The 14,355-nt window shown below is 35.0% G+C and overlaps 1 protein-coding gene across 1 annotated transcript in view; it reads left to right on the top strand.

Moving 5' to 3' along the window:
* The window catches only part of Spag17 (sperm associated antigen 17), a 193,264-nt gene extending 181,163 nt beyond the window's left edge, over positions 1–12,101 (top strand). Inside the window, exons 47-49 of the mRNA XM_026407282.2 lie at positions 7,298–7,358; positions 10,336–10,480; positions 11,962–12,101. Of these exons, the coding sequence (XP_026263067.2) occupies positions 7,298–7,358; positions 10,336–10,480; positions 11,962–12,101 (346 nt within the window). The remainder of the gene's footprint in view (positions 1–7,297; positions 7,359–10,335; positions 10,481–11,961) is intronic.
* The last annotated feature ends 2,254 nt before the right edge of the window (positions 12,102–14,355 follow it).

Raw genomic sequence — 14,355 nt, 5'->3', positions numbered from 1 at the left:
AAGTGCCCTGTGCTGGCACTTGTCTGTCTTACTACATCAGGCAACATTGACTGAACTGTAACTGTGCCTTGAATCTTGACTCTTGACATTTTCATTCAATCATTTACTCACTGATTGATCCATCCATCCATTCATTCATTCTTCAACAAATCAGTGTTTACCAAGATTCAACTGCATGGTAGTTGCCCTCTATTAATCTTTATCCATACTTGGAAGCAACTCAAGTCCTGATCTACCCTAGCCAAAAAAAAAAGAAGTTATACAAGTGTTTCAATAACTACTATGCATTACTTGAAATTTCATTTCTCAATCACCAGCTATAATGTGTGAGTTAATATTTGTTTGCACTTGATATAAAATGTATATATTTAAAAATATAATGTATGGGACACATATAAATAGTAAAATGAAAAAAAACAGTGAAGCAAATTAACATATCCATCATCTCACATAGTTAACCTTATTTTTGTTTGTGGCAAGAGTAACTAAAATATACTCATTTAGCATGAATCCTGTATATAGTATGATTACCTATAATCCTCATGGTGCACTTTGGATCACTAGATTTGTTAATCCCACATATCTGCTCCTTTGTATCCTCTGCCTACGTCTCCCCTTATCCCTCATTTCAGTCCTTGCTAACCTCTTATTTTCTATCATCGTACATTTGTGTTTTTTCTTTTCCAGGTTCCGCATATAAGTGAGACGATGCACTCTTTTTCCTTCTATGTCTGACTTCTTTCACTTAGCATAATGTCCTCTGGTTCATCTATGTTGTGGCAAATTGCAAGATCTCATTCTTTCCTAGGGCTGAATAATATTCCATTGTACCACAGTTTCTTTAACCGTTATTAGTCAGTGGATACTTGGGTTATTTTTATATCTTAGCTATTGTGAATAATGCTGCAGTGAATGTGGAGGTGTTCATTCCCATGTTTATGGGGTGGTGATTTCATCTGCTTTAGGTATTTGTCCAGAAGCAGGATTATTGGGTTTTCCAGTAGCTCTGATTTTAATTTCCTTAGCAGCATCCATACTGTTCACGATGGCTGTACTAGTCTGCATTCCCACCAGTCGTATAACATTTTCCTTTTCTCCACACCCTCACTAACACTTGTTGTCTTTCAACCTTTTGATAATAGTCATCCTGACAGGTGTGAGGTAATATTTAATAATGGCTTTGATCTGCATTTCCCTGATGATGAATGAAGTTGGGCATTTTTTTCATTTCATGGTTGACTATTTTTGTATCTTCTTTAAAAAAATGTGTATCCAAGTCTTTTGCCCATTTTATGATCATGTTATTAGTTTTTTTCCACTGTTGAGTTGTATGAGCTATTAATCTGGGATATTAATCTCTCACCAGATGCATGGTTTGCAGATATTTCTTCCCAGTCTGTTAGAATCCATTTCCAATGCCACTTCATTTTCTTGATTCCATTTGCTGTGCAAAAGCTTTTTAGTATGATGTAGTTCCATTTATTTCTTTTCCATCTTGTAACTTGGGCTTTTGGTGTGGTATCTTAAATAAATAAATAAATAAAAAATAAATAAATAATTGTGAAGATCAATGTCCGGTGCTTTTCCTTTATGTTCTCTTCTAAGGAGTTTCATAGTTTAAGATCATATATTTAAGTCTTCCATCCAATCTGAGTTGACTTTTGTATATAGTGTCATACAGGAGTCCAACTTCATTCTGCATGTACAAGTTGAGTTTTCTTAGCACTGTTTATTGAAGAGATTGTCCTTTCCCCCATTGTATCCTCTTTATGTTCTTGTCAAAAATTAATCAACCATGTAGATTTGTATTTGTTTATGGGATCTCTATTCTGTTCTACTGTTCTATGTGTCTGCTTTTATGCCAGTACCATATTTAAATTTTGATTACTATAACTCTGTAATTTAAAATCAGAACATGCGGTGCCTCTAATTTTATTTTATTTTCTCAGAATTATGCTGGCTATTCAGAGTCTTTAATGATTCCATTAAAAAAAGTGTAGTTTTTTTTCCTATTTCTGTAAAGACTGCCTTTGGGACTTTGATAGGGACTGTGCTGAATCTCTGTATTAGTTTTGGGTGTATAGACATTTTATCAATGTTAGTTCTTCCATACCATAAGCACAGGATATCTTTCCTTGTCTTCTTCAGTTTCTTTCATCAATGTTTTATAGTTTTCAGTGTTCCAATATTTCCTTGGTTGAATTTATTCCTAGGTTTGTTTCTGAATGGGGGAGCGGAGATAGGACTGTCTTCTTAATTTCTTTTTCAGTTAGGTTGTTATTTGTGTACGAAAATTCTGTTATTTTTTTCATATTGGTTTTGTATCCTGAAATTTTACTGAATTCATTTATTAGTTATAGCTTTTTATGGAATCATTGGTGAATTTTTTTTACATATAGGACAGTGTCATCTGTAAACAGAAGATTTTACTTCTTTTGGACATGGAGGCCTATTCTTTATTTTTCTTGTCTGATTGCTATTGCTAGTACCCTTTAGTTCTATGTTGAATAACAATGATGAGTGGGACCGGGTTGTGGCTCAGTGGTGGAGTGCTCGCCTAGCATGCCTGAGGCACTGGGGTGGATCCTCAGCACCAAATAAATACAAAATAAAGATATCTTTGTGTCCACCTAAAACTAAAAAATAAATATTAAAAAAATGATGAGTGGAAATTCTTGCCTTGTACTGTATCTCAGTGGCAGCTTTTCCCTGGTGATTATAATATTAGCTGTGGATTTTTCATAAACATCCTTTATTATGTTGCAGAAGTTTTCATCTTTATCTAACTATTCAGAGTTTTTAATTAAAGCATGTTGGAATCTGTCATATGCTTTATCTGTGTCAATTGAGATGATAAATTCTTCCATTCTGTTAATATGAGTATATCACATTGATTTGTGTACATTAAACCAACCTTGCATGCCAGGGAAAAATCACACTTGGTCATGATGTGCAACATTTTTGATATATTGCTGGATTCAATTTACTAATATTCATAAAATACTAGTAATTTTTGCATCAATGTTCATTGGAGAAATTGGCCTTTAGTTTTCTTTTCTTGTGATATCTTTTTCTGGCTTAAGATCAAAGAAATGATTACTTCACAAAATATGTTTGGAGACAATCTTTATAACTGTGTTTTTCAACAGTTTTTAAAGTATTGCTATTAATTCTACTTTAAATGTTTGGTAGGATTTAGCTGTGAATCTAGCTACTTCCTTGGCTTTTCCATCTTGGGAGGTTTTTGTGTATTTATTAAATTTCTTTATTTGCTATTGGTCTGCTCAGGATATCTATTTCTTGATGACTCCATTTTGGTGGTTATATTTTCTAGTAATTCATCCAATTCCTGTAAATTGTCCAACTTGTTGGCCTATAATTGTTCATGATAGTCTGTCATGAATATCTCTATTTCTAACATATCTGTTATAATTTGCTTTGCTTCTTTAAAAATTTGACTCTTTTCCCTTTTGTTCTTTGACTAGCTGAGAGTTTTTCAATTTTGCTTATTGTTTTCAAAAACACACCTCTTAGTTTTATTCTGTTTCCTATTCTCTAGTTGATTTATTTCTGTTCTGATTTTATTATTTCCTTCCTTTGCTAATTTGGAGTTTAGTTTGTTCTTTTTCTAGGTTCTTGAAATGTAATTTTAAACCATTTATTTGGAATCCTGCCTTTTTAAAAATATTTTTTGTTTTTAGTTGTTGGACACTATGCCTTTATTTCATTTATTTTTATGTGGTGCTGAGGATCAAACCCAGCGCCTTGCACGCGCTAGATGAGCACTTTACCGCTTAGTCACATCCCCAGCCCCTGAATCCTTCTTTTTTAATGTAGGCATTTATTGTGCTAAAGATCCCTCTTAGAAATTTTTTCACTGTACTTTATAGGTTGTGCTTCCGTTCTCATTTATCTCAAGATGTTTTCTAATTTCTTCTTTGATTTTTTCTTTGACTTATTTGTTGTTCAGGAGCAAATTGTTTAATTTCAACATTAGTGAATTTTTCAAGATTCCTCCTGTTATTGATTTATAGTTTCATACCATTGTGATCTGAAGTGATACAGATATTATTTCAATCTTAAATTTGTTAAGATTTGTTTTGTGACCTAATATATGGTCTATCCTGGAGAGTGTTCCTGTGTGCAGAAGAAAAATCTGTCTCATGTTGAATAGAAATTTTAGTAAACATCTGTTTAGTTCCCTTTGGTGGAAAGTTTAATTCAAGTCCAGAATTTCCTTATTAATTTTCTTCCTGGTTGATCTATTCATTATATAAAGTGGGGTATTGAATTACCCTCATATTGTATTGCCATTTATTTCTCCCTTATTTTAGTATTATTTTCTTTGTGTATTTAGGTGATCCAATGTTAGCTGCAAATATATTTATAATTGTTATTTATGTCTTGTTGATGAATTAACCCTTTTATTGTTTTAAAATGACTATTTTTCTCTTGTGACAGTTTTTGACTTGAAGTCTATTTTATCAAATACAAGCAAAGCCTCCTCTGCTGTCTCTGTGTGTGTGGGTTGGGGGTGAGGGTGCTGGGGATTGAGCTCAGGGGCACTTTGCCTCTGAGCTACATCCCCAGCCCTTTTTATTTTTAAAACAGGGTCTCACTAAGTTGCTGAAGTTGCCCTTGAACTTGTGATATTTCTGTCTTAGCTTCCTGAGTAGCTGAAATTACAGGCAAATGTCACTGCATCCAGCTTTTGTTTACCATTCACAAGGAATATCTTTCTCCATCCTTCCACTTTCAGCCTATTTGTATCTGTAAAGCTTAAGTGGGTCTCTTGTTCTTGTAGGATAACATTTAGTTAGATATTTTTTTCCTTTTTATCCACACAGTCATTCTGTATCTTTTCAATTGAAAATTTAATCCATTTACATGCAAGGTTATTACTGATAGCTAGCAACTTTCTATTATCTTATTATTATTTGTTTCTGGCTGTTTTGTACCTCTTTTGTTCCTTCTTGCTCTCTTGCTGTCTGCCTTAATGATTGTAAATTTCTGTAGGGTTAAGCTTTGATTTCTTTCCCTCTATCATTTGTATACCTGCTGTGATGTTTTTTGTTGTTGTTGTTTTGTTTTGTGGTTATCACGAGGCTTGCATAAACATTAGTTATAATCTGTTTTAAGATGATTACAACTTCACTTCTGTTGTATACAAAAATTCTAGATTTTTAACTTCTTTCCACATGTTCTTGAAATTAATTTGCATTTTATCTTATATATTTCTTCACAACACATTGTACTTTATTTTTTACCAATTTAACTTTTAACCTTTATATCAAAGATCTATGTAGTTTACATATCACCATTATAATATCCGAGTATTCTGGATATAATATATATTTACTTTACCAGTAATTTTTATAGTTGCATATGTATAGTTGCATCGTGATAGTAATTTTTTATCCTTTTGTGTCTGCTTGAAAAAATTCCTTAAGCATTCTTGTAAGGCAGGCCCAGTGGTAATGAATTCCCTCAAATTTTGCTTGTATATAAAATAACTCATTTCTCTATTACTTCTAAGGATTTCTTTGCTGACAATAGTATTCTTGGTTGGTAGATTTTTCCTTTCCGCACTATGAATATATCATCCCATTCTTTCTTGGCATACAGGGTTTCTTCTGAGAAACTTGCCAATAGTCTAATGGGAATTTTCTTAGATGTAACTTGATAATTTTATCTTCCTGCCTTTAAAAACACTGTCTTCAACTTTGAAAAATCAACTTTGTTCATTATATTATTTCTGAATAATTGAAGCAAAAAGGGAAAAACCCAAATCGTTAGGGACATTTTAGTTATTAAGTTCTGACTTAGAATTAATAACAAATCACTAACTCACAGCCTACAGACACACTCGAAAACATACTCTACCTGGCATTTGATGACAAGAAAATGTCAGTTTTTCATTTCCAGGTCAAAACGAATAGAATCTTAGAACCTGAAGTGAGCTTAGAGACTATTACTCAGGAAGAAACTGAGCAACTTGTTTTAAGGTCTTGTAGGTTAAAGGAGGCTGGACTTCAGACCTCCTGAGCATGAGATCATTGCTGTCTGTACCTCCACCAATGTGGAGGTACTCCACTTTATTAACACAGGTGTCATCACCAGTTTCACGAGGGATTTCAGTTCTTTTCATTGCACCAATATACCATGTATCTGTGTCAAGATCACTCCTAGTTACAAAATGTCCTCTATTTTGAATCAAGTGTACAGGGGAGTGTTGTGTTGTTTTTTTTTTTTAATAAAATTTGAATAAAGATTTCAATTTCAGCATTATTATAATGGAAAGCTCTTTAAGAATGTTTGGGATTCTAGATTCAGGATTGTAAATCAAATGGAGGAGCATAATGAAACCATCCAATTTGAAAGATCACTGTCATCTTTTAGTTGAAGCAAATCCCCAATACTAGAAATAATGTTTGCTTTTCTAGGAAAACAACCTGATGAGGGACTCAGGCCACCAGTTCAGATATTATTGTGTTCTGTTGTTGTTTGTTAGGTTGTTGCCAACAAAGTACGTGGGGAGAGATACAGTTAACTTCGAACTAATAAAACTCATCCATGCAGATCCTCTCTCCAGTACAGAATTCTGGTTTTAGAGATTTAATTCCACAGGTTGTTAAATTCAGCCATGATGGAACGGACAGCAAAGTGGATGGCAGAAGTGGGGTTGGGATCAGTGTGGAGGCAGGATCTCGTTGGCGTTTTAATTTATTCCCCGTCTTTAACCTTCATGCGGAACCCACAAACCACAGGAAAGGAAAGAGATCAATAAGCACCATTGGTGAAAACAGAGCTTTCCAAGTTCTTCAACCTTTTCTGAGCCCTTTCTGTTTCTCCTCTCCTGGAACATGCAAACCCTATTTCCAAGACAGAGTAGGACTTGCTCCCATGCTCCACTGCTTTCCAAAAGAGCCTTTATTCTTCAGCTTAATGATCTGGCTGCCAGCATTTGCACTCACCCTGGCAGCTACGCTGAAATGCACACACCAGCCAAACACTCACAACACTCTGTCCAGGCCCATGCTGCTCATCAGCTACAATAACAAAAGGTGGAAACTCAGGTTGGAGTCCATTGAATGTTGATGAAACCTGCCGGAAAGGCAGTTGTGAAATGGGCCCCAAATTCTCCTCCCAACTGAATATTATGGTTGTTCTTCTAATGCTATGGACCCCTGGCTCCTGTGTAACAAATATTAACACCTCCTTGGTTGTATAACATCCCAGTTAATTGCTCACATTTTTTATTATAGCATACATTTATTTCCATCTTTCTTCCTCGTAGGTTTAGAGTGAAGCAGCCCGCACCCAGTACTGGACTGAAAGTGACTTACAAACCTGGGCCTGTAAGTCTTATTATGTGTTATCTGTTGTACGTGTGTGCATGCACCTGTGGATTTCTATGTTCCCAGTGAAGTGACCTTTTAAACCATTCTACCCATTCAGTTCTAACCAGGTATAATTTTTCTACTATCATAAGCAAAAACATTCCTACTATTGATAAAATATGTGGCATGATATCATTTGTTTCCTTTAAGCACCATGGGAAAGATCCAGTGTTAAGCAGAGTTAAACTTCTAGTTACAGAAACATTTCTGAAGCTCCCCTCACTTGCTCAAGGAGTATGGTTATGTACAGTTATGTATGAAGACTAATTTCAAAGTTAAACTTAAAATTAAATTCTTCTGCAAAGTGAAAAATCCTTCAGAAAAACCAGTAATTATTCTATTCTATTTTACACAAGTCTGGTTTGCTCTCTTGGTTTTTGCCAGAGAATATTTTTTAATGCCATATTAAGAAATGGGTAGCTATTCATCAGCAGATTCAGTTCTCCAAAGTTCTCTGAAAAAAACGAATTTGATAACTTGTTCTGACTTTGATACATTCCCCCAAATGAGATGTTTAGTGACAAGAAAAGTATATTAGTGATATATTGTCACTTATTTTAACTTCTTTTTTGGGGGGTGGGGGGTGTTGATGGGGATTGAACCCAGGGCCTTGTGCATGCAAGGCAAGCACTCTACCAACTGAGCCATATCCCTACCCACTTATTTTAAATTCTAATTTCAGAAATATGGTATATTGTAAACAAAAGTTCATCACTAAATGTAATAAAATCATGCCTGCAGATTGGTTAGTGCATCATTTGGCTGCTTTAACATCCCTTTCTTCTCATTCAGCAAACTGAGCTCCTCCCAGATGACAAATGATAGTGCTTGGATGCAGAGAATGTTAAAAATGAGGTTCACTCCTGTAATCTCAGTGGCTAGGGAGGCTGAGGCAAGAGGATCACAACTTCAAAGCCAGCCTCAGCAATTTAGCAAGGCCCTATGCAACTCAACAAGACCCTGTTTCTAAAATAAATAAATAAATAAATAAATAAATAAATAAATAAAAATAAAAAGAGGTTGGGGATGTTGTTCAGTCGTTAAGTGTTCCTGAATTCGATCCCTGATTTAAAAAAAAAAAAAAAAAAAAGAGTAAGACACACAGAGAGCTTACAGAGCCAGGCACATGGCAGGTACTCAAGGTGCATATGATTAAGTGATAGAATGAAGTAGGAAATCTGGTAAATATACGAGCCATTTATCACAGATGGAACTATAAACTTAGGCTCAGAAGAGCAGTTAGCAAGGGTATCTGGGACTGTAACAAGTACACAATGCTCCCTGGGTCTCCATCTCTTAAAGCAGCAGAGTTGTTATTCCCTCACATAGATGGGTCAATCTGGAATAGTGCAAAGTCCATTGGCTTCTTGACTATACCCCCAAGAATGCTGATGTTGTTAGTTAATGCTCTGAGCCTTTTCCTTATCTGTCAACGAGGAAGTTTAGAACAGTCTTAGCCCACTTCTACCTCTGTTATCTCATAATCAACAGAAAAACAGCATTACATAGGATGAAACTCCAAATAAAAGTATGTGTTGAGACTAAGTCCACAAATTCACGAGTGCCTCTCTGAAATAATTCATCACTGTATTATGTTAAGATTTCAGAATCTTCACAACATAAAGCAAAAAAAAAAAAAAAAAGCAAATCCTCTTTCATGTTCTGGGAAGTTAGTAAATCTCATTTTAATCTAAAGTAGGAATTATGCCAAAAGCTGAAATGACTGTTGGATCAACCTTTATAAATAATAAAAACCCAGGGTGTATTCTTTGAAGCTCACTCGATATTGTTAAGATTTTTTTCTAGTTTTTTTTTTTTCATTTCTTTTTGACAGTAAGTTTTGGCTCTAGCAAAAAATATAATCTATAGACTTCACCATATGTAAATCTAACCACTGTTCAGCTTGGTTAGTCGCCAACTTTAAATGAGTATGCTCAAAGCCTGGGTAAACCTGTGTGATGGCAATATTCCAGCTCGCCTCATGCTGAATTTCGTCATTACCCAGCCCTGTTTTGATTTTTGGGCTTGGAGAACTGAGGGTCTGATTCTCAGGAACAGAGCTGTTGGATCCCCTCCAGTATGCATATATGCACATTGTTGAAAAAACTGAAACATTTTTCAATTCTATTATTTATAAAACTATATTGAAAAAATTCCATTTGTATCTAATTGCTTTCCATGTGGTAGTTTCTGATTTATTTATTTTTTTCCAGATAACTGTTCCCAAGTCTGCTTTTTAACTCACCTCCTGGAGAGGCAGCTTAGAAACATAAACAGCTCTTTCTTTCCTGGCTAGTATTCTTTTCAAGGAACAAGGCAAGAAGCCCATGCCTTGGTGTGTTTCTACTTCTTTATGTATCAGGTTTCTTTTCTGTTGGTACAAGCCTCCTCCATGTAGCTTTCAAATCTAAGTAGTTTTGCATTTAAACTAATTCTGTCTCCCTCTACTGGCTTTGTCACTTTACACATCCTGTATTAGGAACACTAGGACCAAGGCATTGGGTAGGAATGTTAGAGAATTCACCTATTCTCTTAGATTCATTTTAAGATACATTTATATAGTTATCTTAAATTAATCTCCACCTGCAAGGATGCCAATAAAAAAATTCTCAATTAATATTCAAGAAATAGCACAATTGTGGGTATTGCAGAAGTTTGCCTTTAGTGTCACTTCTAATAGCCTGGCATTTAGTTTCCTTATGATTTTCCCCAGATTTACCCCTTGAAAAATTTATTCTGGGTCCCATTTACTCAATTCTACCTAATCCTAGGAAATAATTTTGCTAAATGCTTAGAACACTATAATTAATTTAGTGCCAAATTTAGAAATATGAAAATTGAAGATGAGAGTTTAAGTAACTTGCCTAAATTAGGTAAAAATCAGGATTTGAACTCGGTGTGTGTGTCTACTGCTATGGCTACATTTGTCTTATAGGTGGCAGCTGGTTTGCAGGCAGAGCTGAAGGTGGAGCTGTTTGCCATGGCTATTGGAGAGGAGGGTGCCAAGGGATCAGCACACATCTCTCACAATATTGAGATTATGACTGAGCATGATGTTCTGTTCTTACCTGTGGAAGCAAATATCCTTTAAAGATCAATCTGGGTAATCATACATAGTGTAGAGATTACATAGGAGTGAAAAAACCATGGATGTCAAAATGTGTCTCCTTTTCTTCATTAGTTCTACATATAAAATTATAAGTTAAATTTCTTAGGACAAAGACTGTGTCTTCATTCATTTTTTTTAAAGGATTCATCCAAATTGAAAAAATACCTGATATACAGTATATTAGAAGTAACTACAAGTTGAATAAATGCCAGTGTTATTGACTATCTATGGAATATCAGACAATCAAAATAAATCTTTCATCTAAAACAACGTAATCTCATGGGGCAGGGGCAGAAGATATACAGGTGGGATTTTCACTGAATCATACAGGCATTCCTTCATATTGGTGTCTCTAGCCACATTAATATCACACAAGTACCTAATACCTATTATTTGCAGAGTATCATATAGTTTATGTACAAATGGAAAATCATACCCCACTTTTTAAAATTAAATAACACAGTAGCAAAAATGAAGTCAAATAACAACAAACAAGAAGGGCGGAAATCCTCGCCTTTATGTAACTTAGGACAGATGATACACAAAATAAGTAAAATGTGGCCTATGATTCAAACAAGGACAGTGAAGAAAAATATAAAGTAGGATGTAGTAGAGAGTGTTAAGAGGTTTACAATTAAAATAGGATGGTTTTATTTTTAAAACATTTTTTAGTTGTAGACAGACATAATACATTTATTTATTTTTATGTGGTACTGAGGATGGAACCCAGTGCCTCACGTGTGCCAGGCAAGCACTCTAGCACTAAGCTACAGCCCCAGCCTGGTTTTTCTTTTTCTTTTTTTTTTTTTTTTTTCATCTTTAATAGTGATTAGGCTCTTCCATTGTGATAGAAGGAAAATAACCAAAGAACTGTTTTTTCCTTCTGGGAATTAAATCTTACCCTGTCCCCATAGGTTATTAAATACTGATCCTGCGTACCTGAATTGCTGTTGCTGATGATAGCAAGGAAACTTATGCTAATAAGTTTTCCATTTCCTTGCTTACAGAGTAGAACCATTTATCAATTAGGCACAGATCGACGGGGAAGGAATAGGGAGGTTTTCTAAGATCTTTTATCTACTTCCAAAGTCAATGATAGTTTATAGCCCATTTCCCAAGACCTCTTCCCACCAAATAAAGCATGAAATTTGGATGCTGATGTTGTTTGGAGCATGATTATAGTGATGGCACCTTACAGAGAGGCCAGTCACAGTTTGGCAAGAAGTATACATAGGGGAGAACAGAAGACACTCTTAAAATATTGATATCCATCTTCTAACCTCTAACCATGTTCATGTAGAATTTGTACTAGAGAGAAGAGTACCTAAAATTGAGCTGGTGTTGCTAGAAATAAATAAGACTCTTATGATTTGAAAATGTTATTTGGGTTTGTATATACAAAAAAAAAAAAAACTTAGTCATGAAAATTATAGTCCTTAATGAGTATTTTACCAGTTGTAACAAGCAAATACTATGATAATCGACCAAAAGATTTTCCCCAGGGAAAAGAAAATCCCATGGTCCAGAAGACTTCTACAATTCCTTCCTCTACACTTGGTGTCTTCATGTCTCGTAAAGGTTCTCCATATTAGGTCCAGTAAGTAGTAAGTGGGGATTTGATTTGTCAAACATTCAAATTTGAGGCCACATACCTCAGTTTGTTCTCTTCTTCTTATAGTCACAAACCAAGAAACCACTTAACCTCATTGAATGAAAGTATTTGTATTCAATAATTATAATAGTTACCCTTTTATATATTATCAAATTCAATCTTCAATAAGATAGGTTTTCTTTTTCTATTTTATGAGGAAACAGGCCTGATAATCTTAAGTGGAAGTAAAAATCTAACATTTTTTGTGAGTCTATAGTTCATTCTTGTAAGTACTACATTCATTGTATATGATAAGTTGATCATACTTTCCAAAAAGCACCTAGGCACCCTTTTTTGGAATCAAGAATTTACAATTAAGCCAATGATTTTCAAATTTTGTAGGCTCAGGATTCTTTTTATATTCTTAAAATCTATTGAGGATTTCAAAAAGCTTTTTTGTATGTGGGTAAAACTTAACAATATTTACCAAACTAAGATTAAAACTGGAAAAATTTAGAACTAGAAAAAAATAAACCAGTATATTAAAATACATATTTTTAATAGAATAACTTCTCCAAAACAAAGATTAAATGAGTGGATTTTTTTTTTTTTAATTTTGCAAGTCTCTTGAACATTTGGCTTAATAGAACATAGCAGATTCTCACATCTGCATTGTATTCAGTCTGTTACCATATCACACCATAAAGCCTCTGGAAAACTCTACCTCATACCTTTCCAGTAAAACTAGGAATCAAATTTCCAGCTTCCAAATTATAATGGTATGGGACAAGTGTAAGATAGACATCCCCATCCCAAGAGAGAAAATGGTCTAAAGCAATTTTGTGATCCAGTAGGGAAAATTTCATTAGGTTTCAAGGACAGAGAATAAACACCTGTGGCACTACCTGCGCTCTGTGCCAATGGAGGCTCCAACAATGCCATCCTCCAGGACTCTCCATCAGATCTGCCCTCTTGGCCCTTGGCAGCAGTTCTATTCTATGGGCAGCCTGCTTCCTGCTCACAGAATTAGAGAAGCTGAATAGCTTTTCTTCACTTTGTCCCATCTCTGTCTCCTTAAGAACTGTTATATCAGTTCATGCTGATATAAAATATCCCCCAAACCAGCAGTCTTTCATGGATATCAAGGGGTCTATACCAAGTAAGACATCACAGTTCTCCAGATTCTTCCTGGATGATCTCTATTCCTGGATTCTGCTGAGTTGGTTGATTGGATCCATGGTTGAATGCCTACTTTCTACAGCAAGTTTTTCATCCCGGTGTCTAGTGATTTCTCCAGAATATACCATTGCATCTTTTGCAATATGGAAAGGGAGAGGCTATGAATTTTCCAAATAATCATATTCTGATCCCTTTCTGCTGAACAGTTGCCCCTTTATTTTTACACAAGAGGCAAGAAATCAGGTCACACCTTCCATATTTTGCTTGTGAATTTCAGCTAAATATCCAAATTCATTTTTAAGTTCTATTTTCTAGTCATCAGTAGAACACTGAATTTGGCTGTTTTCTGTTACTTTCCAGTAAGGATCACCTTTCCTTCAGTATTCAATCCAATACCATGTTTCCTATTTTTGGCTGAGGTCTCATCAGAAGCACCTATGATGTTCATATTTTTACCAACATTATTCATAACATAGGAATCCAAGATGATTGTTTTCTACAGTACTCACCTCCTTTAGAGATCTCACCAGAATTGCCCTTGGTGTCCATATTACTACCAAAAGGCTCTTGTAAGGCCATCCAGATTTTTTTTGTACCATGTCACTCAGAATTCTTCTAGCTCCTACCCAGGAACAAACTCCAAAGTCACTTCACTATTTTTAGGTATTTGTTATGCAGCAGCATTCCACTTCCTGATAGCAAAATCTGCACATTCCTTGCGCTACACTAACAAATGACCACAAACTGGGTAGTTTAAAACAACAGATCCTATCTCTTGCAGTTTGGGCTAGAGGTCAGAAACAAGGCTTTGGCAGGGTTGGTTCCTTCTAAAGGTTCTGAGGGAGAATTTATTCTAAGTCTCTCCTAGCTTCTAATAGTAGTCAGCAATCCTTGGTGCTCCTTGGCTTCTGATTACATCATTCCAATCCCAAACTCTTCCACTATCACATCATCTCCTCCCTCTATAGCTTCACATGGCATTCTTATGAGGAGTCACTGAATTTAAGGACCTGTTTTCTCTAATCCAGTCTGATCTCATCTTAACTAATTACATTTGTAAGGACCCTATATCCCAA

This window comes from Urocitellus parryii, chromosome 11 (assembly GCF_045843805.1).
Source record: "Urocitellus parryii isolate mUroPar1 chromosome 11, mUroPar1.hap1, whole genome shotgun sequence".
NCBI classification, from domain to species: domain Eukaryota; kingdom Metazoa; phylum Chordata; class Mammalia; order Rodentia; family Sciuridae; genus Urocitellus; species Urocitellus parryii.
The sequence above is the reverse complement of the archived record's forward strand: the minus strand, read 5'-3'. Positions and strand labels throughout refer to the sequence as shown.